The 26,817-nt window shown below is 38.0% G+C and overlaps 1 protein-coding gene across 1 annotated transcript in view; it reads left to right on the top strand.

The window, feature by feature from the left end:
- The window catches only part of ttll7 (tubulin tyrosine ligase-like family, member 7), a 129,359-nt gene that overhangs the window by 25,716 nt on the left and 76,826 nt on the right, over positions 1-26,817 (top strand). Inside the window, exons 4-9 of the mRNA XM_065241906.2 lie at positions 3,329-3,450; positions 5,841-5,908; positions 6,017-6,175; positions 15,983-16,199; positions 20,402-20,566; positions 21,885-22,043. Coding sequence (XP_065097978.1) covers positions 3,329-3,450; positions 5,841-5,908; positions 6,017-6,175; positions 15,983-16,199; positions 20,402-20,566; positions 21,885-22,043 — 890 coding nt within the window. The remainder of the gene's footprint in view (positions 1-3,328; positions 3,451-5,840; positions 5,909-6,016; positions 6,176-15,982; positions 16,200-20,401; positions 20,567-21,884; positions 22,044-26,817) is intronic.

Here is a 26,817-nt window from a genome sequence, read left to right as displayed (position 1 = left end):
TGAAGTCTCCATTGGCACATCAACCGGCTGTGGATGAGGAGGCTGAGAGCATGAGGACGAATCCCCCGACCGGCTCAGCACAGTGATGCGGAGATCCTCCTTTGAGAGCTTGACGGCCGCACCGTGGCGGCGCTCAGCACTCGCATGACGAGGGTTGCGCTTTTCCCGGAGGAAAGACAACCGCCTCCGCAAATCCACAAGGGACATGTTCTCGCAGTGAGAACACTTACCCCCAGCAAACGCTGCCTCTGCGTGCTCGATACCCAAACACGAAAGACAACGCTCGTGACCGTCCTTCGGACCCATGTATTTGCCGCACCCAAGATCGCACGGACGAAAAGCCATCCTGAAAAGGACGCTGATCTCCGGATATACGAGAGAGTGGCTGCCTTTAACAAGGCACAAAGCTCTCTCGTATCACTCTTTTAGGGAAATTCACTCAGATGCTCAGTTGATGATGCGCACAAGGAAGGGCAACGCACACACTAAACTCAAAACAAACAAACAGATGCAGAGCCGTGGAATAAGCGAAGCGTCCACTGTGGTACTGCCAGTCCAACCAACTTCAGCAATCGAATCCCAACAGAGTAAAGTAGCTTCTCAGTAGCAGATACTGCCGGCTTTCGAAGCGATAAAAAGCTAATTTCCCTATTTGCACCTGCTGCTTATATACGCACCTGGTGGGGCGGCGCCAGCATTATGCAAATATCTCAATGCCAAGTTCATCTCTCTAAGCGAGTTCCCAATTCGTCAGTCACGACGTGACGTCGTAGTGACCGACTGAAAGGGAACAAGACAAAATACTAAGATTTTTTTTCTTGAAAAACATTTTTTTGCAGTGTAGTATTTCAGGATTTTTTTTAATTTTTATACTTTAACTCAGATTATTTCTAATATGTTCTCTTCTCTTGTTGAAAAGCGTGTTTTTGTCTGACTTAAGCTGGGTACACACCAAAAGATTATTTTTAAATTTCATCAGATTTTCAAAATGTGAGAGACCACAAACATGATGAAAAATTGACGATTTACCACGTTCACAAACAATGCGAGTCTCATCTGAGAACACATGAAATCTTGGGAAGATCTTGCAATGTTTCTCTCGTCTAAACGTGACTTTACAGTAAAAAACATAAAGAAATGGCATTAACACAATGAACAGCTTTTTTACATCTCTGATGTCCATCTCACTTTAGACTGTGCTTGGTGCGCCATGTAGTTGTTATGGTTTTATCTTTCATCTGCTTGCTTTCTGATTGGTTATCGTTTCGTTTCACGTGACAATCTACAGCGTGTGTGTGCATTTGTTCTCTGGGTTTCCCCAACACAACAAGATTGCTGATTAGAAATATTCAACATGTTAAATTTTTACGATTTGCGATGGGAGCAGCCCCAACATGCTTCTGAGTAGATTCAGACACTCTTAACACAACCAGGAAAATCTGTTAAGATAATCGTGCAACCATGAAGACGATCGGGACTTTACCTAGGATTGTCTTAAAGGAATAGTCTACTCATTTTCAATATTAAAATATGTTATTACCTTAACTAAGAACTGTTGAATCATCCCTCTATCATCTGTGTGTGTGCACGTAAGCGCTGGAGCGCGCTGCGACGCTACGATAGCATTTAGCTTAGCCCCATTCATTCAATGCTGCCATTTAGAGATAAAGTTAGAAGTGACCAAACACATCAACGTTTTTCCTATTTAAGACGAGTAGTTATACGAGCAAGTTTGGTGGTACAAAATAAAACATAGCGCTTTTCTAAGCGGATTTAAAAGAGGAACTATATTTTATGGCGTAATAGCACTTTTGGGAGTACTTCGACTCGCCTGAAAAGTCCGCTCCCCTTCTCACTCTCATAATGGGAGAGGGAGGGTGTTACTGCGCCAAGTCGAAGTACTCCCAAAAGTGCTATTACGCCATAAAATATAGTTACTCTTTTAAATCCGCTTAGAAAAGCGCTATGTTTTATTTTGTACCACCAAACTTGCTCGTATAACTACTCGTCTTAAATAGGAAAAACGTTGATGTGTTTGGTCACTTCTAACTTTATCTCTAAATGGTACCATTGAATGAATGGGGCTAAGCTAAATGCTATCGTAGCGTCGCAGCGCGCTCCAGCGCTTACGTGCACACACACAGATGATAGAGGGATGATTCAACAGTTCTTATTTAAGGTAATAACATATTTTAATATTGAAAATGAGTAGACTATTCCTTTAAGGGGTAAATCTGCCCAAATTCAGCCCAATTATCTTGTGGTGTGTACCGGGCTTTCCTGAGATATAAGCCATGGGGATTTTACTTAACTTTTATTTAAAACCGCTAATGAAAACTATTACAGTGTAAAATGTAATTGGCCACAGCTATGCTCATTCATTCATGTAAAGGGATGTTGTTATACTTACCACAACACAGAGCCAAAGACCTAAAGCCAGTAAAGCAGTTCATTACACGCTAAAATGGCTGGGAAATATTGAACAGAACACATGCTGGGTTAAAAATGGCCCAATGTTGGGTTTAGGTTGGGTTCAAATTTCAATTAAAATACATTATAAAATTAAGATTTATTTCTTTTAAGACATACAATCATTGTAGTTTCATTCTTACCTTGAAATGCAACGGTTGCTTTTCTGAAATTGAACCCGAAATATTATGTAAATATAAATATAAAGTGATTAAACAAGTTTAAGTGGATCACAGTTATATGATGTGAAAATCTATTCTAGATAATTGATTACATAAACTAAAATGTTTCACGGTACAATTACTTAAATGGGACAAGTTTTATTTTATACTCACAGTTTTTTACTTGAATTTGAAATTTTGGCACACTACAGTGCGTGCTTTTTATTATACTGTAATGCTTTTAGAGTAATTATGACTGTTGCCATTTAACAGTCAAGGGCCAGATTTACTAACAGCTTGCGTCAGTGCAAACACCTCTATTGCTATTATAAAAGTACTGTCAGGATTGACTTAAAACACACAGTAAAAAATTACAGCTGGAAAGGCATGGACACAGTTGTTTTTGCGACTGACCTTATTCCATATGAATTTGAAGGAGTTTCCTTTTCAGATGCAAAATTTATAGGAGGAGATTATTTTAATGCAGCACCCAATGTGACTAAGGTTTTGAGCTTATCAGTAAACTGATATTTGTGGCAATATTTAACGCATTAGAAACCATGTCTTAAACCCGACGCTAATTTGTGCTGCTCTTGTGTTGGTCATTATGGAAATGAGATTTGTGCACCTGAGTGCACTTGAAAAAGATCGTCAAAGTCAGTGCATATCAAATCTAATCTAATGTGATTTGTTTGCAGTTCGTATTGTAATAGACGAGGTGACTTTTCATAAAGTCAGAGACGATGATGAGACGGCCAATCTAATCTGGAACGACTCCTCCGTGCAGCATGAGAAAATAGCTGAGCTCAGGAACTACCAGGTACTGCCACTGAATTTAATTTTTCTGCTAATAATGATAACATCCGATGGATCTGATAATGCAATCTGCTGCTGATGTTTGCCTTTATTTTCCCTGGTTTGCTTAAGACGGTGACCTTCAACACTACTTATAGGAACTTTCCCAAAATCCAGACATTTGCAGATTGATCAGCAATATTCATCTACTTTGCCTAACCATCATGGTCTACAGTATAATAGCCTTATATTATATGTGACCCAATCTGTGATAACCCAGCTAATGTCTTTTTTTATGATTTACTGTTTTTTTAATAAAATAATCCTACATAATGTAAAAAAACATTGTGTTAAAATATGTCTTTTACAGACAGGGTCACATATTTTAATATATATACACTGTCAGAAAAAAACATATACACCAAAGAGTTCATATTAATGTGTACCTAAATGGTAGCTTTTTCAAGAGTAATACCCATGTGACCGCTGGGGACCATTTTTTTTTGACACTGTTCCCTAATCCTTTATTGTCCCATTAGGGCTATTAGGAGAGCACTCCTCATCAACATCAACTGAATTATGAAACTAATATTTTAATGTATTTCCTTTTTATAAAGGAGATGTTAATGTTTTAAGCCAGGGGTCTTCAATCTTGCAAAGTAAAATTGGTCAGTAGCCTACATAAAGGTGGCCCACCAGACAATAAATATGCAAAAAAATATTTTAACCTTTTGACAGCTTTAGTATCTTAAGTTTACATTAATAGATGTAACAAAGCAAACTCAAAGTTACAAATCCCATTGATTGCAACAGAATTACTGTAGAAGAGCATTCAGTGCTCCCATAGGAAAAAATCTCTTCAATACATTTCAATTGGTTCTCCTGGACAGCAATGAGATGGTATGATAAGCAAATAAGATACTTTTAGGGCTGTAACGATTCAATCGCGTCTCCCATTAAAAATGCCTGTCTGAAATCGATTCTGCATTGCAAGGCTGGGATTCTTTGTTTCATGCACAGCTTGTGCGTTTACTACGGGATTTGGTCAGTAGGAAGTCCTTATCAATCTAAAATCATTATGAGTTTGACTCGTTTATAACGTGCATTTAAAAAAACAACACTCTTTAAACAAAATCATTCAAAATATTTTTTTATTATCATGAAAAAACCTGAAACAATCTGAAGAACAGCGATATAAATATTCCTGTAGACATTTCCTGGAATAGCGTTTGTAATGCTACTTCTTCTGTGGCACAAAGGGAGTTTCTGCACGAGAGCGCCCCCTGGCGTTCGGATTCAAATTCATTCATTGAGAAAACGTGCATTTGCACGGTATAATAAAGCTATAATAAAATATCTGTGGGGTAATTTGAGCTTAAACTTCACATACACATTCTGGTGACACCAAAGTTTATTTTGCATGTTAAAAAAGTCTTGTGACATGGCACCTTTAAAATTTTTATAATAAAGTTTTTTTTTTTTAATTAGAGCGTGTTTTAAAGCACAGTGTTGCTGAGAAAAATGTCTGAGGATAAGAAAATGATCGCAACATTTTTTGGGGAGATGATACATTATTTAATAATGTAATTCTTCACAAATAAAACAACTTATGAGAATAAGGTTTGGCTATACACTTAACACTTTTTAAGAAAGTATTGCACAAATCCATCTTCCAATTTCAAGCAAATGTCTTTTACACTCAATGTATGTGATGCTATTAAAGCTCCATATTAAACATTATTGTATTGTGTTTTGTTTAGTGTGGCTAAGAGCTTGTTTTCATAAAGCGGCTCTGTACAGTACGTCTGTTGAGCATTCGCTGTCACATATCACAGGATTACAGCACCAAAGAAAAATACCCCAAACAATTGGCTTTGACGCTCCGCTTCATGAAACGTTTTCTATTATGTTTATTATGTTTTTATATGGTCAAACCTTGTACACTTAAAATGCTTGTTGTTTGTAAATTCTCTCTCTTGCTTGTCTTTGATTGGCTCGGCAGCCGAGTTACAGGTCATACGAGTCAAATTAATGGCCCCGTTCAGCCTCATTTGCTTAAAGAATACAGAAAAACAACCCCCCCCCCCCCCGCCTCCCTCTGCTTTCGTCTTTGCATTCAAAGCAATTCATTCATCTGTCAGTACATACAACTACACAAGCTCTGATGCAGAACCAATTACCTTGGCCCTTAGAGTCGAAATTGATCGTCTTTTTTAGTTTTAAATTAAAAACAATGTGGGAAACTAAATAGGGGTTAAGAAAGGTCTGACAACCACCTTTTGTTTTGAGTCTGTAATTGGACATAAATGTCAAAATATTATAGTCTCAGTTCAAGACTTTGGCTGTAATGTTGTGCTTTTTTCTCTCAGAGGTGAATAACCAAGTGCCCTCTAACAGTATGATTATTTTCCTCAGAGGATAAACCATTTCCCGGGAATGGGTGAGATCTGTCGGAAAGACTGCTTGGCGAGGAACATGGCCAAGTAAGTTTGCAAACATGATACAGTACCAGATGCATGACTGATCACAGCTGCCCTCCAAGCCAGGGAAATTCACCTTTACTCATTTTAATGTCCTGTTCTGTTTTTTAGAATGATTAAAAGTCAGCCTCAGGAATACAGCTTCAGCCCCAAAACCTGGATCTTCCCAGCTGAGTGCACTCAGTTCCAAAACTACGTCAAGGAGTTGAAACGGAAACGCAAGCAGAAAACATTTATTGTAAAGCCTGCGAATGGAGCCATGGGTCATGGGTAGGTTCAGTAGAGCAAACGTTTTGATTTCTATATGACTGAGTGTTAAATCGGTGGATTAGTGTTTCAATATAAAGAAGGGCAATTTCTTAAATGAAAAATTTAACGCCTTATTCGCTAAACATCAAAATATTCTTTTTTTTCATTTAGTTATTCTGTACACCATTCCAGCATCTATGGCTATATTCATGGCGAGAACTGGTTAATACATACACGAGTTGATCCACAAAATTTAACCCATGCACAGGTTTGGGAGGGGCAACTTTATATCTTCAGTTCACATACTGTGCATGTTTTTTTTCGAGATTATTGAGCCAATCTTGTGACTAACTAATGACAATGCTGATTGGCTGAACCACAAAATTCACCAATGGCCAGTGGCGGCTCATGACTGCTCATCCGAGGGACGCTAATTCAAAATAAGTGTTCAGATTGTCACGTGTGTGGTTCCTTTTTTTAAAATATGTGTTCTTGCGTTTCGTTAGAGATCCTATGTGCATCACGTGTTTTGTCAAAATAAGTGCCTGTTGCACACGCCGAAAACCGTTTATGATAAAAGAGACGCTTATGTTCACAAAATACACGCAAGACACTCCCTTAACACTAAACTCTGATTATGCATGAGATTATGCGAGTATCTGGCAAACACAAGCGTCTCTTTTATCATAAACCCTTTAGACGCGTCTGCAGCAGGCACTTATTTTGGCATGACACGTGATGCACACACGATCTCTCAAAGCGCAGAACACATATTTAGAAAAAAGGAACCACACACATGATGGGCTACATACATCATGTGACGAACTTCGCATCGAGCGCCCTTGAAAATAGAAGTCACCGGCCACCACTGCCAATGGCCATCATGAGCTGTAAGTCATTTTCATGCATCTGATAGCCCTTCAAAAATGTGCAGATGTGAAACATTACCTTGCAATTTTTATGTAATTTCATCTGGAAGCACAAACCTTACATTTGAAAGTTTTGTCAGCGGAGAGAGAGTTTTTTTGCCCCAAATTTTTACCCCCACACTATAAATTTTGCTGGGTTATTTTCAACCAAATGCTGGGTAAATATTGGACAGAACACATGTTAAATAAACCCATGATGGGTTGTTTCAACTCATGGTTTTGTTAACAACAACCCAGCATAGGTTTATTTATAACCCACATGTATTCTGTCCAATATTTACCTAATGGGTTAAAAATAACCCAGCAGAATTTAGGGGGTGAGTACAGCAAAGCTTTTAAATCTGTCTGAAAACACCAGACAGACGCGACTATTCATGTATATCAGTCATGTGACCTTTTACGTCATTCCAGTTGCCTGCCGCCATCTTGAGTACCTACCGAGTACCAGTACGCTATTGACAAGCATTGGCTAGCTTCCTAGGTTTTACAGATATCTTATCTTTTACTGTTTATGATTCTTACGGATACAGTAAATGGCTACAAAAGACAACATTTCACACCTCGACTCTCATGAAAAGAAACGCTACTTAAAAAAAACATCTTGTTTAGGGTGTGATGCCTACTCGATTCCTGATGCGTTCTTCCAGCCGCTGTTCGCTGCTACCGAACTACCACTATTTTTACAACATTTAAGAAGGCAAGGCACTAAAGGAAACTTTGCTTGAAGTATCACCTGGATCTCTACACATGAATGCCAGCATTGAGAACATTGTTTGTGTACACAGAGTTTTTCTAAAAAGAAAGGTTTTGTACAAATGACTTTGGCTGTTATGGTGTCTGCCCGTCATCTTTGCCAGACTTACAGTTTTTTTCGATTGCTAAACGCCAGTGGGCACAACTGGAGCTACATGTGCAAAACTCTAACTACAGTCTGCACTACCAAAAGTCACCTGAGCACAACTCTTAACATATGGCTCAAAACAGCTCCGTGCAGCCAAACACTAAACACAACCCTCACTGAGATAACACACACTGTCACTCACAACACACTGAGAGGAAAAACACTAACATCAAACACCAATACACAAAATACTAACTTTATATCTTTACAGTTTTAACAATTTCAGTGATGTCACACCAAGTAATGTTTTCTTTAAAGAATGATTTATTTATTGATTTATCACAATATTTTTTTTAGAACATCATAATTTTTTAGGGTAAATGAAAATTAGCAGTTTGCTTCAGTTGTCTGTAGTAATTTACGGAATTACAGTAATGAGAAAAAAGGTAGAAACTTAAAGTACATGAAAGGTAATATTATATATAAATGAAATATATATATGAAATTGGAATTTATATTTATATGAAATTGCAATCAGCAGTGTTTGAAAGGCACAATGCTGAAATCAATTGTGTTTTGAATGTGTGATTCACAGTTTTGACAGCAGTGTGTTAGCATTTGAACAAAGTGCTGTAAATCCACAGTGTTGTGCAGGTTGTGATTAAAGTCATGGAATAAGTGTGTAAAGTTTTGAAAACTGTGTTCAAGCAATGAAAAACGAACTAGAGTTTGGTCCACATGAACTGCTGCTGTGCAGACTGTAGTTAGAGTTTTGCACATGTGACTCCAGTTGTGCCCACTGGCGTTTAGCAATCGAAAAAAACTGTAACACTAGAAGCGCCAGAATTCCAAGACTACTAGAACAGCCGTTAGCGGTCATTCTGACCGCTAGATTATAAACTCTATTATCTCTAATGATAAATTCCCCAAATGAGAGATTAATGTATTAATTGTGTGAGGATATATTTTAAAAAACCAAATAACCTCAACATCTACATTTTTTATTTAGTTAAAAAGATAATTATACATTTATAAATATTCACACCATCTCATAAAGTAAAATGTAATAATTGCATACGCTATATTCAGTATTTCTCTGTATTTATTTAACATAACTCGGAACAACAAAATAACAAATTAAAGGATCTATTTGACTATGAAAAAATGTGTTTTAACATTTATCATACACTTATAACACAGAACATAAACGGAAAAGCTGAAAACAAGCTGCTATAAAGTAAACAAAAAGAGCCACGAACGAAGTTTAGAACCATAAAACAATTAGGCTACAAATTTTATATTAAATAAACAGATCAATACCGTGCTCGGCTATTTAAGCTTCACAGTCAACACAAGTTACTTTTCTTCTCCTCGCACAATTTCCGCACAAGGGTTTGTGGCATCGTCAAACAAACACAGAAAGGCCGTGAGCGCATCTTCGATGTTGCGCTTCGTGTGCGCGTTGGGGCCAGCAGCTTCAGTCAGGACAAGGCTCTGCCTTCTCCCTGGACGTTCAGTTGACTGAAAGACGGTCCTAATAATAATTATAATAGTAATATTCTAATAATAATAATATGACCAGCAGAACTAGTGAATATAACTTGCGCAGAGCAGCACTCGATAGGACAGCGGTGCATAGCGGAGAGCAGGGCAGCCGCAAGCTTGTCAGATGTGAATGAAACATCTGGATCCCTAATCTCCGATGAAGGTAGCCGCCTCTTTTTCCTTGGTAAGGACTCTGACTCATTTTTTGATGAGGATGAACTGTTGTCTTGCACCCAGGAAAGGTCGCTGTCACAGCAGTCATATTTCTCTTCATTTTATTATTTGTATCACATTTCTAAAACGCTCCCTATAAACTCTTTATAAACCTTTTTTTTAAAAGGCAATATTAATTTGTTTTCCAATAATTTGCATTTGTAAGCAAACAAGCATATGCTAATAGTACTGGAGACGCTGACAGAGACAATAAACCGCAGGAAAGGACAATAGAATTGCGCGAAATTTAGAACGGTCAATATGACCGCTATGGCTGAAATAGGTAGAAATGGTCACATTTTCTTTGCCTTTTGTGTAATTTATATAAAATCTATTGTAAGTAAAAATACAAACACTTTTAGGAAAAGTCACAAACCAGCAAGATTGTACTTTTTTAATTAACAAAGTTATTGTAAATATAAATTTCAAAACGGTCATTTTGACCGTCATGGCTGTTCTAGTGTTAAAGAATCGATCTCCGAATGTGAATGAATGAATCTCATATGAGGCGTCTTTTTCAACTAGAAGGTCAATATTGTTTTTCACTTGCGACAAAACAACGAATTATCCGTGCATTTATATGAAACTATGCTTTAGGAGCTATCCATCTTTACTCTCCTCCCTCCCTATGTCGTATTCGGAGATCGATACATCTTGACTGCCAAGATGGCGGCGAGCGGACACCAAAACAACCAAAGTCAGTTTTCAAAACCTTCTTTTTTTAGTAAACTCTGTGTACACAAACAATGTTCTCAATGCTTGAGTTCATGTGTAGAGACACAGGTGATACTTCCAGCAAAGTATCATGTTGTGTTGAGCCTTCTTAGTGTTGTAAAAATAGTGATTTTGATGCTCACAACATATTGAAGGCATAGCTTCTAGTTCTTTTGTGACCACTTTAGGTGCTCAAAATGGCGGAAGACAAGTTTGAGATGTGAGTGACGTCAGCTGATATTCATGAATAGGCGCTTGCCAGCTTTTTCAGCTGAGCACTTTGGTTGCTGTGACACTTCTGCTTTTATTATCAGTCGTTGAACGATGCACCGGATGGTTGTTGTAATATTTGTCCTGCCTCTCCTTTGTTGTGATTGGATGGCCAAGTGAGAAGTGACATTGATGAGCTGAGTATTTCACACAAAGTTGTAAAATTTTTAACTCTCTTTCCTCAGTGTTGAACCCATAAAAACCCCACCAGCTCCTGGCGTTTTTGAAAAGAGCGGCACTTCCATTGGAAACAATTGAAAACATAGGCCAACCGCTGCCATAAACGCCTTGGTGTGCACGCCCCCTTAGAGTGCATGGTCCCTACCCCAGTCCTTATAATCACTTTAATATTACTCATAACCCAATCCCAGCTTTATCCAAACATACACTAAAGCTACTGTAAATGTATGCCATAGTGGATGGAGCACAAGATGGCTTTCAATTATCCTGTAGATACTGTACTGTAAATGAACTTGCCTATGTTTATACGCTATAGAAAGCCGGTACTTATTAATATGAGAAGTCATCAAAAGATTGAGTTATTGTGGCACATTTGAGTAGCGAAAGAAGATCGTCTGTATGGCAGAGCCAAGACTAGAGATTAAATTTGAAAAGCGTAGCGTGACGCAGGAAATTAAGTTATATCTTCCTACGTAATTTATTTTTCAGGCCCAAAACTAAATGAATATTGTTTGTGTCTAAGCAGAGGCTTGTTAAAAAGTGTGGAGGCCTCAAAGACGAGATTCCCAGCACTGCCAAATTAAACAGTCGGCCAAAGTGGGTTTTGATTACCTGCCATAAGCCCTCATCAATCATGTCACGCAATTCAAACAACCCCATTATCCCTTACAACATAACACAACGCAACACAAACTACCGGATGCTAAACATACACCTAAGCCAAGCGTGGGAGCCGAGACTGCCGCCATTACCGACGAGATAAGAAAGGGTGACTAGAGACCCTGCGCTTGACTGAGACCCAAATTTAAATAGCAATTAATATTTAATTTTTAATTATAGAATAACTTCTAAAACAAAACAGGTTTTAATGATAAGCTGTGATTAATGTGGCATTTTTTATTGAAAACAGAATGCATGTGAAGTGCAATAAATTCTGCAGAACCCTTAGGAGTCACTTATTACACCAGCAGAAATGAGAGCCAATCACAGTAAATCATTTTTAACCATTTTAATTGGGAAAACTGAATGACTTGACTTTACGTTTGGTCTTTATTTGGTCCTTGGTATTGTTCATTATTTTGCAATTTTGCTCTTGTTTTAAACAAACTGGTGTATAAAATCATATAAAAATATTTATCGTGTTTTCTACAACGATGGGCACTCTTATTAACTACTTAAGTTACTCGCATAAGCTGAATATTTTTTGTCACTTCCAGTCGCAATATTGTGTAAATGTGCAAAACCTGTAAAAATATGTTTGTCCAATAATTTGTATTAAATATCATTACATTTTCTGCTTTCGAATGTTTTACATTTCAAGTTTGTTTATTTGTTTGTTTGGGCCGATCACACAAAACGCGTTTTTGGACATTGCAGGCGCCTTTTTTTTATTATATTCTATGGGCAGGGAGTGTATGCGCGCTTTTTATACGCGCTTAACACCTTGTGGTTTTTGCCACCTGCCGCAGCACGTGCTTTTAAAGGAGCTCTGAAAGCGGAAAAGCGCCTGGCGTCATTCGCGTCTTTCTATTGTCCAATCGAATGAGGGGAGAGGCGGGCCTGTCGTTGTGGTGACGGAGGTTTACAGTTGTTTGGATCAACTGGACTCCACTCACTCATTGTCTCCTGTTTGTTTGCGCACCTCTCACCCTCAAACAAGGTCAGAGCAAGCGCCCTTTAAAAAAGCAGTGCATTGCGCCTTGCGTTTCCAAGTTTTCAAAATGGGTTTGGGGTGATTAGCCCCTAACAATGTTTACATTATAGTATATACTAGGGCTGCACGATGTGAGGAAAAGTTGGCGATGTGCGATGACATTGTTTAATGTTGCAATGACGATGTGAGTTGCGATAAATATTTGATATTTTTTCATGTTTTAGGGGCCACTGAAATAATGAACTTGAGCGCGCAATAGACCCAATATGTGAATCACCGCTTCCACAGTACCTGTGTTTGCAGCGTCATCTCTCCTAAATCTAGAATAATTCCAGCTGAAGTGCTGTTCCTTTTCACCACAAGGTCTTCGTCTGACAACACATTTTCCTCACTCTTCTCTCCTTTCTTGCCATCATTTTTGCTAACAGGCACAGCGTCGCAACTGACACCTCACAAATCAATCTGAGCGTAGCTGACTTGGGGGTTCCCCTGAATGCGCAAACCATCCGTTTCCTCTCAAACTGCCTACTTCCATACTATATAGTATGCAAAGAGTACGAGAAGTAGTGCTTTTTCGCCTACTATATAGTATGGAAGTATGCGGTTTGGGACGCAGGGCATGTCTTCAGGACTAAACCTGACGGGTCAAACATTCATTACATGCGCTTACCGTTTTCCCTTCATTCATCGCGTCAAGGCTGTCTGTTGCGATGTGTTCATCGCGTGAGTTCATATCGCGATGACGATGAAAATTCGATGTATCATTCAGCCCTAGTATATACAAATATATAAGCATATTCCCTTAACATGCAGGGTTATTGCACCTGGTGGAATTTGTGTATTAGCGGGCGTGCACACCAAAGCCGTTACGCCGGCATATGTTTTTAATTGTTTCCAATGGAAGCGTGGTGCTTTTCAAAAAAGCCAGCAGCTGGCGTTTTTTTCCTGCAGAGTTCCGGACCTTGGCGTTTTTCTGCACTAAGCGCCAAAGAAGGGTGTCACGATTTGGATTTTAAATTGAAACCGATCGAAATTAAGTCATAACCTCGAACTTCAAATTAAAAATGGAGTTGTCGATGCTGCCACGCCCCCATGTCACGTCTTGCCAAGCGGTAAAAAAAAACATGTGTTGAGTGCTGCGAGTCAACCTCCTCTGACTTCTCTAGCTACAGCCTGTTAAAAGATAGCATGGAGGATGCAGGAGACACAACGCGAGCTGCTCATTACATGGGAAACAAAAAACAGCAAGTGCCTTCCACCTTCAGCTGAACTCAATCAGAGCACCCACGCGTGCACAGCAGAACAGAGTCTGTGCCTGGACCGATCGTTTCTCTGAACTGAGATCTGTTTAGGTTTTACAACAACTTATTTCAGTTGCTTAAGAGTTATGAAAACAGCATTTAAACATGACTTATTGGGGTGTAGTCTCACGATCTTGTCTGACGGTAATAAAAATTTGTTTCTAAGGTGCAAAGACCAACATGGAAGGGCATCTCCGGGTTTAAGGTCAGATATTATATTTCATAAAAGTCTAGCCTAAAAATGGCATAGCATTTTTTGTGCTTTAAAAAAAATGTAAAAATCGAGTATCGAATCGAATCGCGAACTTAGAATCGAAAATGGTCCGAATCGAGGATTCTGAGAATCGTGACACCCCTAGCGCAGAGAGTTGAAAAATATTCAACTTTGGGACAAAAGCTCAGCTCGTCAATGTCACTCTCACTCGGCCATCCAATCACAGTGGAGGACGGGTGGGAAAAACATCACAACAGCCAACCGGCGCATTGTTCAATGACTGATAAACAAAGCAAAAATATCATAGCAATCAAAGCGCTCAGCTAAAAAAAGCTGGCAGTCGGCCTCCACCTGGTGTTTTCAGCCACGTTTAAAAGCTTTGGTGTGCACACCCCCTTAGATTAGATGTATTTGTATGTAATTTGTATGTAATGTGTGAAAGGTTAAATGCATTAAATCAAACTAACACCATAGAGGTGCACGTCAAAGTAGGGTTTTGCCAATAGACGATACTATGGTCTACTGATGATAGTCAGACATATGCATGATAGTGGTCCTTTATGGCAATAGTTTGCATGTTTGTCCATTATAGTTATAAATTATTAATATGCTATTATTGTAGTTTCTGAACTTGTAATATGCATTACTCTCTTTCTCGCACCTGAGCTTGTAATACGTGCGACTATGACATTTCCTTCCATTAGAGAGGTTGATATGGGTGCGCAGGTGTTTAAAACCAGCGAGTGGGTCAATGACGCCAATTACTGGCATCAGGTTTAAGAAGGTTGCGGTCGTGACACTGTTGCCAGCTGCCCTTAGAGTAAATCCGCTTCGTTTTTGTCCACCATTCCAGTGGCTTGTCATAAAAAAAACAAATAAATAAACGAGTAAACTATTGCCCCACCATTTTGCAATCTCACAGGCTGACGATAGGACGATCCCATTATGGTGCATATCGCACAACACTAAGTCAAAGATAGCAAATTAATAAAAAAAAGAAATGAAACGATAGCACAATCATTTGCACATTCTTACAAAATAAAACCAAAAGTAGAGGGGCAAAAGAATTGATGCAAGCATTACAGTTTGTTAAAGCTTGAAAAAATAACACAATACATATTATAGATGGAAATAACAAGGATAGATTCTGAACTGAAATGTTTATTTCCATTTATAATTATGTATGGTGTTATTCATTTGTAGCCAATTCTCCTAGTGAAGAAAGCTATACCCACCTTTGAAAACATTAAGTAAACAACTGAAGCAAGAAATCAGATGTCATCAGGGCCAAAAGTGCAAATACTTGAAAAACAGCCAACCACACAATTGCTAAAAGCATTCAGCTGTGTTTCGGTTAGCGCCGACCCTCCACGTCTAATTGCACCAAGAACAAACCGACAAATTCAATTGCAATATTTATCAGCTGACACGGCTAACAAATGAGCTGTGATGACCGTGCCCTCTTTCGGCAGCTCGGGGGTCTCTGGAAGGTTGGCGTCTCAGGTAAACGTTGAGGCCACATTCAAAGAGGAGGAAGAGAAACATGTAACTAATTAAGTCAATGCAGACCTAAGGCCGTATATTTTACTCTCCAAACAGGTTTTTCTAAGGCCCCTTTGTTTGTAAAACATCCAAACTTCACTTTTTCACATGTTTGGCATTTGCTGGCATGTCGTCGTCTCTATGCTATAACAGCAAAGTGCCGGTGACCTGCTCAAGCTCAAAATGAAAGGAAATAAATGGTGGCAGGACTTGAAACAGACCAAGACGTCTGGTCCTATTAACCTGGCCCTAGTCAGGCTCCTGGTACCAGTGATATAGACAGCACTGTAATAAAGCCGCTCTTTTAGGCTGTTATGCTTCAGAGCTTTGTATTCTTAACCGGCACAGTAACACATTCTAATATATATGTATGCAGCACAGTTTTGGGTGGTTCACTAATAAAACCTTATGATTTTCTGTCTCAGGATATCTCTGATTCGGAACTTCGAGAAGCTTCCGATGCAGGATCACTTCATTGTGCAGGAATATTTAGACAAGCCCTTTCTCATGGAGGGCTACAAGTTTGACTTGAGATTCTACATCCTCGTCACTTCCTGCGACCCTCTGCGTGTCTTCCTTTACAATGACGGCCTGGTACGGATGGGTACGGAGAAGTACCACACGCCCAATGAGTCGAACCTGGTGAGTCAGAGCGCTGGGATCAAATCAGGCTGTTTTTTTGTAAAACAATTCTTATGTCTACACTGCAAAAAATGACTTTCTTACTTAGTATTTTTGTCTTGTTTTCAGTACAAACATCTAAAATGTCTTATATTAAGATTTTCTAGATGAGCAAAACGACCTAAGAAAATAAGTATATACAAAAATATACAATTGAAATGAATTTGTGCTTAAAACAAGCAAAAATATCTGCCAATGGGGTGAGAAAAAAAATCTTGAAATAAGTTAACTTTATTCTTAAACACTTAATTCAAGAAATATTGTCTCACCCAATTGGCAGATATTTTGCTTGTTTTAAGCACAAACTCATTTAAATCATTTTTTTTTTTGTCTAAAAACTCTACTCATTTTCTTAGGTTATTTTGCTTATCAAGAAAATGCATTTTTATTTAAAGGGACACTCCACTTTTTTTTTTTAAATAGGCCTATTTTCCAGCTTCCCTAGAGTTAAAGATTTGATTTTTACCATGTTGGAATCCATTTAGCCGATCTCCAGTTTTGGCGGTACCACTTTTAGCATAGTTTAGCATAATCCAATGATCTAAGTAGACCATTAAGCATCTCAGTCAAAAATGACAAAAGAGTTTCAATATTTTTCCTATTTAAAACTTGACTCTTCTGTAGTTACACTGTGTACTAAGAGCGACGGAAAATTCTCCCCTGGGTAAATTTCAATAGCAGGGGACTATTTTCGGGCAGTGCGTAATATCATTGCACCTTCTGCAGCCATGGTACAGCAGCAAAGTCCTTGATTATTACGCCAAAATGAGAGTATAGTTCCTGGCCATATCGGCCTAGAAAATCACAACTTTTAATTTTCTGTCGGTCTTAGTACACGATGTAACTACAGAAATGTCAAGTATTAAATAGGAAAAATATTGAAACTCTTTGGGTTTTTTTGTGCGATGCTAATGGTCTAATCAGATTCAATGGATTATGCTAAGCTATGCTAAAAATGGTACCGCCAGACCTGGAGATCGGCTGAACAGATTCCAAAACAGTAAAAATCAAATATTTAAGTCTAGGGAAGCTGGAAAATGAGCATATAAGGGATATCCCTTTAAGATTTATTTATATTTCTACTGAAAACAAGACAAAAATACTAAGTAAGAAAGTTTTTTTTTTTTATGTATAGCTTACTTGGTAACGCAAAATCATGGGCTTGACCCAAAGTCACTTATAAAAGCGTTTGTCAAACTCATATAAATGTATTGTAATGTAAATTGTTCGCAAAATGAAAAATGTACACAAAACTTAGTTGTACTCGTGCCTAAACAATGACACCCAGTATGTCATAGTGCACTGCAAAAAATGATTTTCAAGAAAAAAAATTCTTAGTATTTTTGTCTTATTTTCAGTAAAAATATCAAAAAATTCTTAAATTAAGATGCTTTTTCTTGATAAACAAAATGACCCAAGAAAATAAGTCTAGTTTTTAGACCAAAAATATCAAATGTAAGTGATTTTGTGCATAAAACAAAATCTGCCAATGGGGTAAGCAATTTTTTAAAAAAATTTTTATTGAATTTAATGTTTAAGAAAAATGTTCAAGATTTTTTTGCCTACCCCATTGGCAGATTTTTTTGCTTGTTGTATTTACAAAATCACTTAAATTTGATATTTTTGGTCTAAAAACTAGACTTATTTTCTTGGGTCGTTTTGCTCATCAAGAAAAGGCATCTTAATTTAAGAATTTTTTTATATTTTTACTGAAAACAATCAAAAATACTAAGAAAGTTTTTCTTGAAAATCATTTTTTGCAGTATGCTATAAAACGTGTGTCTTATTATGGTATCTAAAGTGGACAAAAATGTATTTTAATGTATTTTAAACATTTTGTTTAAAAAAAAGATCAGTACCCAGACAGTATAATGCATATTAAATGCATTGCTGTACCTCAAAGACTTTTGGGTTTGTTTGCATCGGTAACACTTTGGTTGTATTTGTTAAAGGACAAGTTCGGTATTTTAGACTTAAAGCCCTGTTTTCAGATTGTTTATGGTCAAATAGAATGGTTTTGACTGAAATTTCGACATTTTCGGCTGCCCTGAGAATTTTCGCGTGTTTGTGTTTCAGCTCAGACCTCTACAATGGGTTTATAGGTGCACTGGAACAATCCTTCCTAAAATGCATTAAACTTTCGTTTACAAAGACGTGAAACTCACCGAGTGGTCAGGGGTGTTCACTGATATGCTCACACAAAAATCGCTGCAAAAGATGCTTTCCAACAGCTGTTTTAGCATTCGTTGTTAACTTGTGGACCTATTTCCCCAAACGCCTCACACCCGTACATTCTTCCGCTTAGAGCTTGAATAATAAACACTCCAGCCCAGGTGGTGGCGCTAATCCGCCTTTGCCAATTGCAAGAATAGAAACAAAGTTCTCGGCGCGGAGTAATACCGTACCTCACAGGACGTCTAATACAGTCAATGGAGTTGGCAAAAACTACGATAAAACCTGTTGGAACGCGTATTTTGGAGCGATTTTTGTGTGAGCATACCAGTGAACACCCCTGACCACTCGGTGAGTTTCACGTCTTTGTAAACGAAAGTTTAATGCATTTTAGGAAGGATTGTTCCAGTGCACCTATAAACCCATTGTAGAAGTCTGAGCTGAAACACAAACACGCGAAAATTCTCAGGGCAGCCGAAAATGTCGAAATTTCAGTCAAAACCATTCTATTTGACCATAAACAATCTGAAAACAGGGCTTTAAGTCTAAAATACCGAACTTGTCCTTTAACAACTAACATAAACCAAGAATCAACAGTACTTCTAAAGCATTTATTAATCTTAGTTCATGTATTTTCAGCATTTACTAATATACTATTAAATTGAAAAGTTGTAACTGTAACATTAGTATGCAACATGAACGTGAACAACTATATTGGCATTAACTAACATTAACAAAAATTTATAAAGGCTGAAAAACTATATTGCTTATTGTTAGTTCATGTAAGCTAATGTATTATTTTTATTAATGTTAACAAATACAACCTTATTGTAAAGTGTTACAAAATATTGTGACTTTTTATGTTTCACCGTCTAAATATGATGATTGTTCAATTCAATTCAATTTTATTTATATAGCGCTTTTCACAATTGTCAATTGTTGCAAAGCAGCTTTACATGAGTAGATGTAGAGGAGAACACTGAAAATCAATACATAGTATAAGAAGTAGAATAAAGCGGCTATGGATAAACCGTGTAAGCGAGCGTATTAATAATGTCACGTATACAGTAAAGTGCTAAGTTAAGCCACTCTCTGGGACTAAAAAACTGACTCTCCCTGGGACTAAAAAACCCCCTTAGGAGAAAACCCGGTGGGAAAAACTCCTAGAAGGACAAAAAACCCTAGGGAGAGATTAATATTTATATATATTTATATATATAGATAGGGTAGGGATAGGAAGTGGGTAAGCGGATTAAACTGGTTCAGCCGGTGGTCGTTGGTCGCGCATCGGCTGGGCATCACGTTGAAGGACAGATCAGTGGTGTGACGACCTTCACAGCTACAGGAACTGGGTCTGTTTGTCTCAATGTCCTCAGGGTCGAGGACGAGACAGGGAGACAAAAACAGAATTCTATTAGCGTAGGGGCCGTTCGCATGTAATGCAAGTGTCATACATTATAGTGGTTTAATTCAGCTCGGTTCCAGACAGGCTAACTATTGCGGCAAGAGTAAATTACCCATATGAGGTATGTGAGTGCTTTGTTCTAGACAAAATAACTACTGCGGGAAAAGTACATTTATTGGACATTCTTTGTGAATGCTTTGTTAAAGAAGAATGTCTTAAGTTTAGATTTAAATTGCTCGACTGTGTCTGATGCTCGAACATTTTTTGGTAAGTCATTCCAGAGCTTAGGGGCCAAGTAGGAAAAGGATCTACCACCTTTAGACACTTTTGATATTCTAGGGATAATTAAGTAACCAGAATTTTGTGATCGCAGTTTACGTGGTGGATTGTATTCTGACAGTAATTCTGTAATATACGAGGGCGCTCGGCCATTTAATGCTTTGTAGGTGATTAGTAATATTTTAAATTTTATGCGATATTTAACTGGTAGCCAGTGTAAAGATGCCAGAATTGGACTAATGTGATCATACTTTTTAGATCGAGTAAGCACTCTTGCGGCGGCGTTTTGTGTTTATTTTTCTTTCAGAGCCAGCTCTACATGCACTTGACCAACTACTCGGTCAACAAACACAATGAAAACTTTGAGCGGGACGAAACGGTGGATAAAGGCAGTAAGAGGTCCATCGGCTGGTTCACCGAGTTCCTCCGAACCAACGATTATGACGTGGCCAAATTCTGGGGAGATGTATCGGTGAGTTAAATCATTACCTTTCCTTTTATTAGACTCACTGACTTCACTTTAGCCAATTTTATTATATTTTCTCTTTTAAAGCGAATGTTTTTTTTTTGTCAGTGTGTTAACTGAGTGACACCTATGCCCTTATCTTTTTTCTGTTTGTGGTACCTCTTGTCAACCGCCCACTCCTGACTTTTCATCTTTGTAAACTGAGAGTTCATCCGCTCTCCTCATGTCTGTGTTTGCTGACGTCTTTGGCAAATGCGTGCACAAGAGTCGCAGTTTACCCAGCATGCCTTTCCTAGCAATCCGGTTGCCCCTTTATTGGCTTATAGGTGTTGATATTACACTTTACTTATTACCCAAGTCATTTCTCTGATGTTGAAGCAGGTCACATCTTCTGATACCGTATTATAAATTCTAATTCAAGTGTCGGATCAGGTGCACATATACCTTCTGTTCTCGCCGGAGGCCGCGTGCTGGGTTCTAACCCCTTTCTCCTTAACTGTACATTAGGGGACTGCCGGTTATCTGCCTATTATACTTCATCACTGTCTCTGTTTAATCATGCACGGAGACCGGCGGCCTGCCAGAGCCGTGATAAGAGTATGGCAGCTAATATAGTCCGTCTGTTCCTGTCAACCTGTGATGGGTTCCTGACTTTTCGTGGCAGACTGTCAGTCTTTGACCTATCATGTCTCTTTAGGGAGTTGGGATGTTAATGAGTCTCTTATACGGGCTGTTTGCATGTTAACACCCTAGCGGGACGTTTAACAGTTCACTCAATGAAGCGTTCGGGGAACATTATTCTTGTTAACAAAATTGCAGGCAAATTTTTTGTTTTTTTTTATAAAACAAGAAAATTATGGTCTTTATGATCGTTTTATTAATTTATTCTGCCAACAAAGCTGTGATTCTGAATGGCATAGGTTGTGTTTACACAACATAAATGCATAGATAATAAAGCAAATGTACATGTGATCCTGAACTAAAGATACATTAGAATATATAACTCAGACTGGGAATGTGGCATTGCCATAACAACACAATATTGAACATGTAATGCAAAAAAATTTAGCTAACAGTGTTTGTATTTCACAGAGAACCCAGTAACTTCAAAAGAATAAAGTATTTTATGTTACTAGATCTTAGAAAATTGTATGTAATTTTAGCCATTTTAGAGTAAAATTCGAATTACTTTGACATAATAAAAATACTGATTAAATTTAAAGAACATTTTGTTTAAAAGACCAAAAAATACCCAAACCACAAAATGTGTTTCTTATGTACTTTTCCTACAGTATGTAACCAAAATGTGTTTATTTGTTTGTAGGAACTGGTGGTAAAGACCCTGATAGTGGCCGAGCCACATGTGCTCCACGCCTACCGCATGTGCCGCCCCGGTCAGCCACCAGGGAGCGCCAGTGTCTGCTTTGAGTTGCTGGGTTTTGACATCATCCTTGACCGCAAGCTGAAACCGTGGCTGCTGGAGGTCTGTTCTACTCAATCAACCTTTCAAAATCACATTTCATCTCATTACTCAAGTTAAACTATGAAAACAAGGCCCATCTTAATGGCTGATTCTGGATGGGATGTCAGCTCTGTTACAAAACCTAGTGAGGCTTGCTGCAGACTGCCTACATAGACTACTTTCTGAGGCTCATAAGCAGGTCAGAACATAATGCATTTTAGCATGGTTGAGTTAAACTTACATCATCACACAAATAGTGCATTGATGTTAGCATGTTGCTAAGCTAATGATGCAACACATTTGCTTTTTAAGCATAAAATACACAGCTGGGCTAGCATATCCCAGCCTTTACGTCTGGAGCATGTCCATGAGTTGTTTAGTGGAAACTTTACTTTATTTTAGGTGAATGGGATACATGATGTCTTGTGATTTGAGTCCTTTTGTTCAACGTTTCACCATAACGTTTCTTTTAAAGCGGCTAATTAAGAGCGCCTCCTTGAAAGCTGATCTAAATTGGCAGTTGTTTGTGTGCTTGGTTCTTGAGAATCTGGGATTTGGCTTTTCTTTTGTTCTGTTTCTCATTTTCATTTGCTTCTGCGGTGCTGTTTTGCAATTTTGGACGACAGTCATCTAAACATTTTCCAGTGGTTCCCGAAGTCGTTCCTTTTACTCAACAAACATAAAATTGTGTTTTTCATGGTCATTACTTAATTGAAAACATCTCTTATGGCAACCACAATTGTTGGTAAACCCTACACAAATTAAACTAGAACTCAATGTTGAAGACTTTTTTCCAGCTGAGCCGGTCGGGGCATATTTTGTCACTATTCATGGAAACTTCTTTTCGTTAACTAAAAAAAAAAAAAAAAAAAAAAAAAACATTTAAAATGATCTAAACTTAACTAAAATAAATTTTTAAAACGAACAATTTCACTGACCGCAGTGTATATTTTTTTTTATTAAATGTGAAACTTTATTATTAAATGTAATTTTGGTGCATATTTTTTAAATCCTCGAAGAAGAGGCTCTTCCATTCAGAATTTAGAATCGGACCTGTTTGTTTTATTAAGTTCATAGGTCAGTTAGGCCATTCCTACACTCCTAGCTCTTTTCCGCCAGCATTTAAAAAAAAAGTTGCCAGCCATCACCAGCATTTTTTTGTGATTTTCACAAAAGTTTAATGCCTTCCAGAAATTGTTCTTCTTTAAATATATAAACATCAATACATCAAATGAAAGAACAGACCCTCTGTTAAAAAAAAAAAAAAACTAAACGTTTCATCATATCCTAATTTGTTCTCTTTTTTCACCTCTTAAATATAGGTAGGTTTCTTTAAAAATACCAAATTTTGAGCAAAAAATTATAGAATTTTTGTATAAATGTTTTAATAGAGATCATTTTTTACAGTTTGGGATTATGCTGCGTTCACACCAGCCGCGATAGAGGCTCCACGCGTGAGTGATTACAATGTTAAGTCAATGTAAAGACGAATTTACGTGCGTCTGGAGGTCACGCGGCGCGAATGAGGCGTTTAGCGCGGTGCGGTAGATGCGAATCCGCCTAATTCATGCGTCTAGTTTTCCCGAATTATGCAAATTGGGCGTTGCCACGGGAAACGCGCGAGTTGAAAAATCTGAACTTTGCCGGAAAATCGCACCGCGTTAACCAATAAGGAGCTTGCTCTAGTAGTGACATGATTACAAGAAGCAAGCGGAGCCACAGAAGCCCCTCCCGTTATGCGAATTTCTGTGTGAATGTCTCGAATGTTAGGAATTTGTACACTCTTTTTCGGAGTGATTCAATTCAATTTTATTTATATAGCGCTTTGTTTAATTGTTCCAAAGCAGCTTTACATTAATAAAACAACAGAAAACACGGGAAAATAACAGGACAACAAAGGTTGCAAAGTACAGTAGCTAAGATTAAACCTACTAGCGGAGTAATAATGTAACATATAGATAAAAGTTATAATAAAAGTTAAGCTACAGTAATGTCAGCTGACTCCCAAGGGGTTGAAAAAAACTAATTTGGGAGAAAAAGAATGAGCTGATCCTATAGCAGATATACTATATATTAAATACTATATTCAATTTTTATGGGAATTAAACAATTTACAAATTTAAATTAAAAGTTACAAAAAGAGGTTGGTTGTCGCGGGGCAGACGTAGGCGATCCAGAAAAAAAATTATGTAAGGAATAATTGACGACGGGCCTTTGAATTATAAGAAAATAATGCACAACCAAGGTGGTAATGCGGCACGAAGCGAAGCGGAAAAAAAACATTCAATAGACCTGTGGTATAAATATTAATATTTTACGGCAGTGTTACCATAGAGGAACCCTTTTTGGTTCCCAAAGAACCTTTCCGTCAAAAAGGACCATTTCTTTCTTATCTTTTATCATCTGCAAACCAATATTCCACTACAAAAAAGGTTTTGTGCAACAGAAAGGTGTTAAAGGTTCTTGATGGGACCATACAGCCCGACAAAGAACATTTTAAGGAACCTATATTTTTAAGAGTATACAGTAGGTTGTGTGCTCACCAAAGCAATTTTGGCTACAGTCATACTGGAAATGTAGAATTTAAGCCTCTCGAAACCGAATATCCCTTTTAAAACATTCTTTAGGCTTATATTGAAGTAAATATTTCAAATGTGTAGTTGTTTTTGGCTCACAGATTACGGCCACCTTGTGAATTTAAAGTTTCCTGTACAACAGCACATATAAAGACGTAAATCACACACATGGGCTGCCACTCGCCAGAGTAAAAACAGACACTCTCCTCACTGTCATCTGACAGACAAGCTGCAGAAATGTAGGTCACAACCGAGGGTTAAGATGGTTTGGATGCATGAACGCAGTCGCTCGTACGTGAGAAGTAACGTCCCGTTTGCCCTTCCGCAAATCTCCATGTCAGGTTTTCCAGATCACCAGCACGTCTGTGCAGCAGTTAAAGCATGACCTAAATCTTTTAACCCAAACTTCTGGCTGCCGTTTCCCACTTACCATCTGATTCTGGGATGTAAAATACTCTGGGATGATTATTTTTCTTGCTGCTTGCTTAAATCCCCAGAATATTTTTTTTTTGAAACCTCAAGATGTAATTTTATTTCAGGCTTTTAGCCACTTTTATTTGTACAGACAAAAGAGAGGAGATAATATTGGGAATGGGATAATGTTGCATGCCAGATTCGAACCTGCATAGAGCTGATAAAATGTGAATATTTATTTTTTATTACTTTAAGTTTATTTATTGTTTCAAGCCGAGGCACTGTGATATTTGACGTCGGGTTTCAGGATATCGGGTCTGATATCGAGTGACGGCAGTTCTGGGCTGTGTGTACGTCTCTCTGCAGGTTTAGGAGGAGAACACAAACTGTGGCGGTAGACGCTGTCGTTCGGCTTCGGTGGTAATGATCCCTCGGTGCTACTAGCAGCCCACCACAAGCTCCCATCAATTAACATAGCACAAGCTCCTCACTGAGGGGGAAAAAAGCTGTTTCTTTTTCACGCTACATTTACGAAGCGAACATTTATTTCCGATTTCAAGTGATTAGTCAAGACACATATCTACACTGCAGCGTTTGACAGAGAAGCAGGAGGTGTGAGTTTCTGCTGTCTGTTCCCTCATGAAAGTTTCAGAGCCGACTGTTCTGCTCTTCAGTGGATAAATATTAAAAATCACCCGGTATTTCTTTGACTTTATCCTCTGCTTCATTTATATTTTTATATTTTTTATTACTGTTTGTGACCCTATTTGTGAAATCCAAGTCTAGAGTCTCATAATCTAATGATAAGATTAGAAGCATCAAAGTTTGATGATTAAAAGATTCGATTTTAAGAAAAGCACTGGCCTTTGCAATATTGAAGGCCACTTTAAATGTTCCTTTTTTATATTAGTGTTGCATATTTTTTTCTTTTTTTGGCACTGTAATGTAAAAACCTATTTAAAATCTAAAACACAAATTCAAACACACAGCAAAAACACATCAGCTAGATAAACATTGACAAACAAACACATTTAAACACACACTGCTAAAATGATTCATTACAAAACAATGCCTGATACACACATCATTAAAATGACTAACACACACACTTGAACCCAGCTGAATGCTTAAAGAAATCATTTAGCCTAAACAAACACGCACTCAAATGTGCAATATTGAAACGGCAACATGCTGGCTAAATGAACACTTAACGCACACATTTGAATACACAAAAGCCCACTGTTAAAACACGCTTAAACGTGCATTGCTATAAAAACACACAGGCACGCACTCAGATGCTCATTATTGAAACACCAACACATTAACACGCACATTTAAAAACACACTTTGGCTAAATAAACACTTAACGCATGCAGTCGAACACACACACATACACACACACACACAGGGCTATAGCAGCACTTTAGTTCTGGTCGGAGAGCTAATGTTTTGGGGCTTTTGTTCTGATCTTATCTCTTCTGTGGGTTTTTATTTCCCTTCCATTGGCATTCAAAACATTCGAGCCATTGATACAGGCAGGGACACAAACATGGAAATCGGAGAAACCTCACTTTCTTTAGCTCGCCTCACTTCTCCCGCCGTACGCGTAGAGGCACCATTGTCCGCGTCTTCACCGGAGAGCATCATTAACATGTTTATCTGGGTGCTGCTGGGAAGATTCGGACACTTTACAATTTATTGAGATAAACAAATTCACTGGGTTTTTTATTTGTCTATATGACAAGCCATTGGAAAGAAGGTGTTTGGTGACATTAGCCTTCAAGCTAAGTGATGAGTTTTTTGCA

The sequence above is a fragment of the Paramisgurnus dabryanus genome, chromosome 14 (genome assembly GCF_030506205.2).
Source record: "Paramisgurnus dabryanus chromosome 14, PD_genome_1.1, whole genome shotgun sequence".
In the NCBI taxonomy this organism is placed as follows: domain Eukaryota; kingdom Metazoa; phylum Chordata; class Actinopteri; order Cypriniformes; family Cobitidae; genus Paramisgurnus; species Paramisgurnus dabryanus.
Note: the sequence above shows the minus strand (reverse complement) of the source record. Positions and strands in the feature narration are given on the sequence as shown.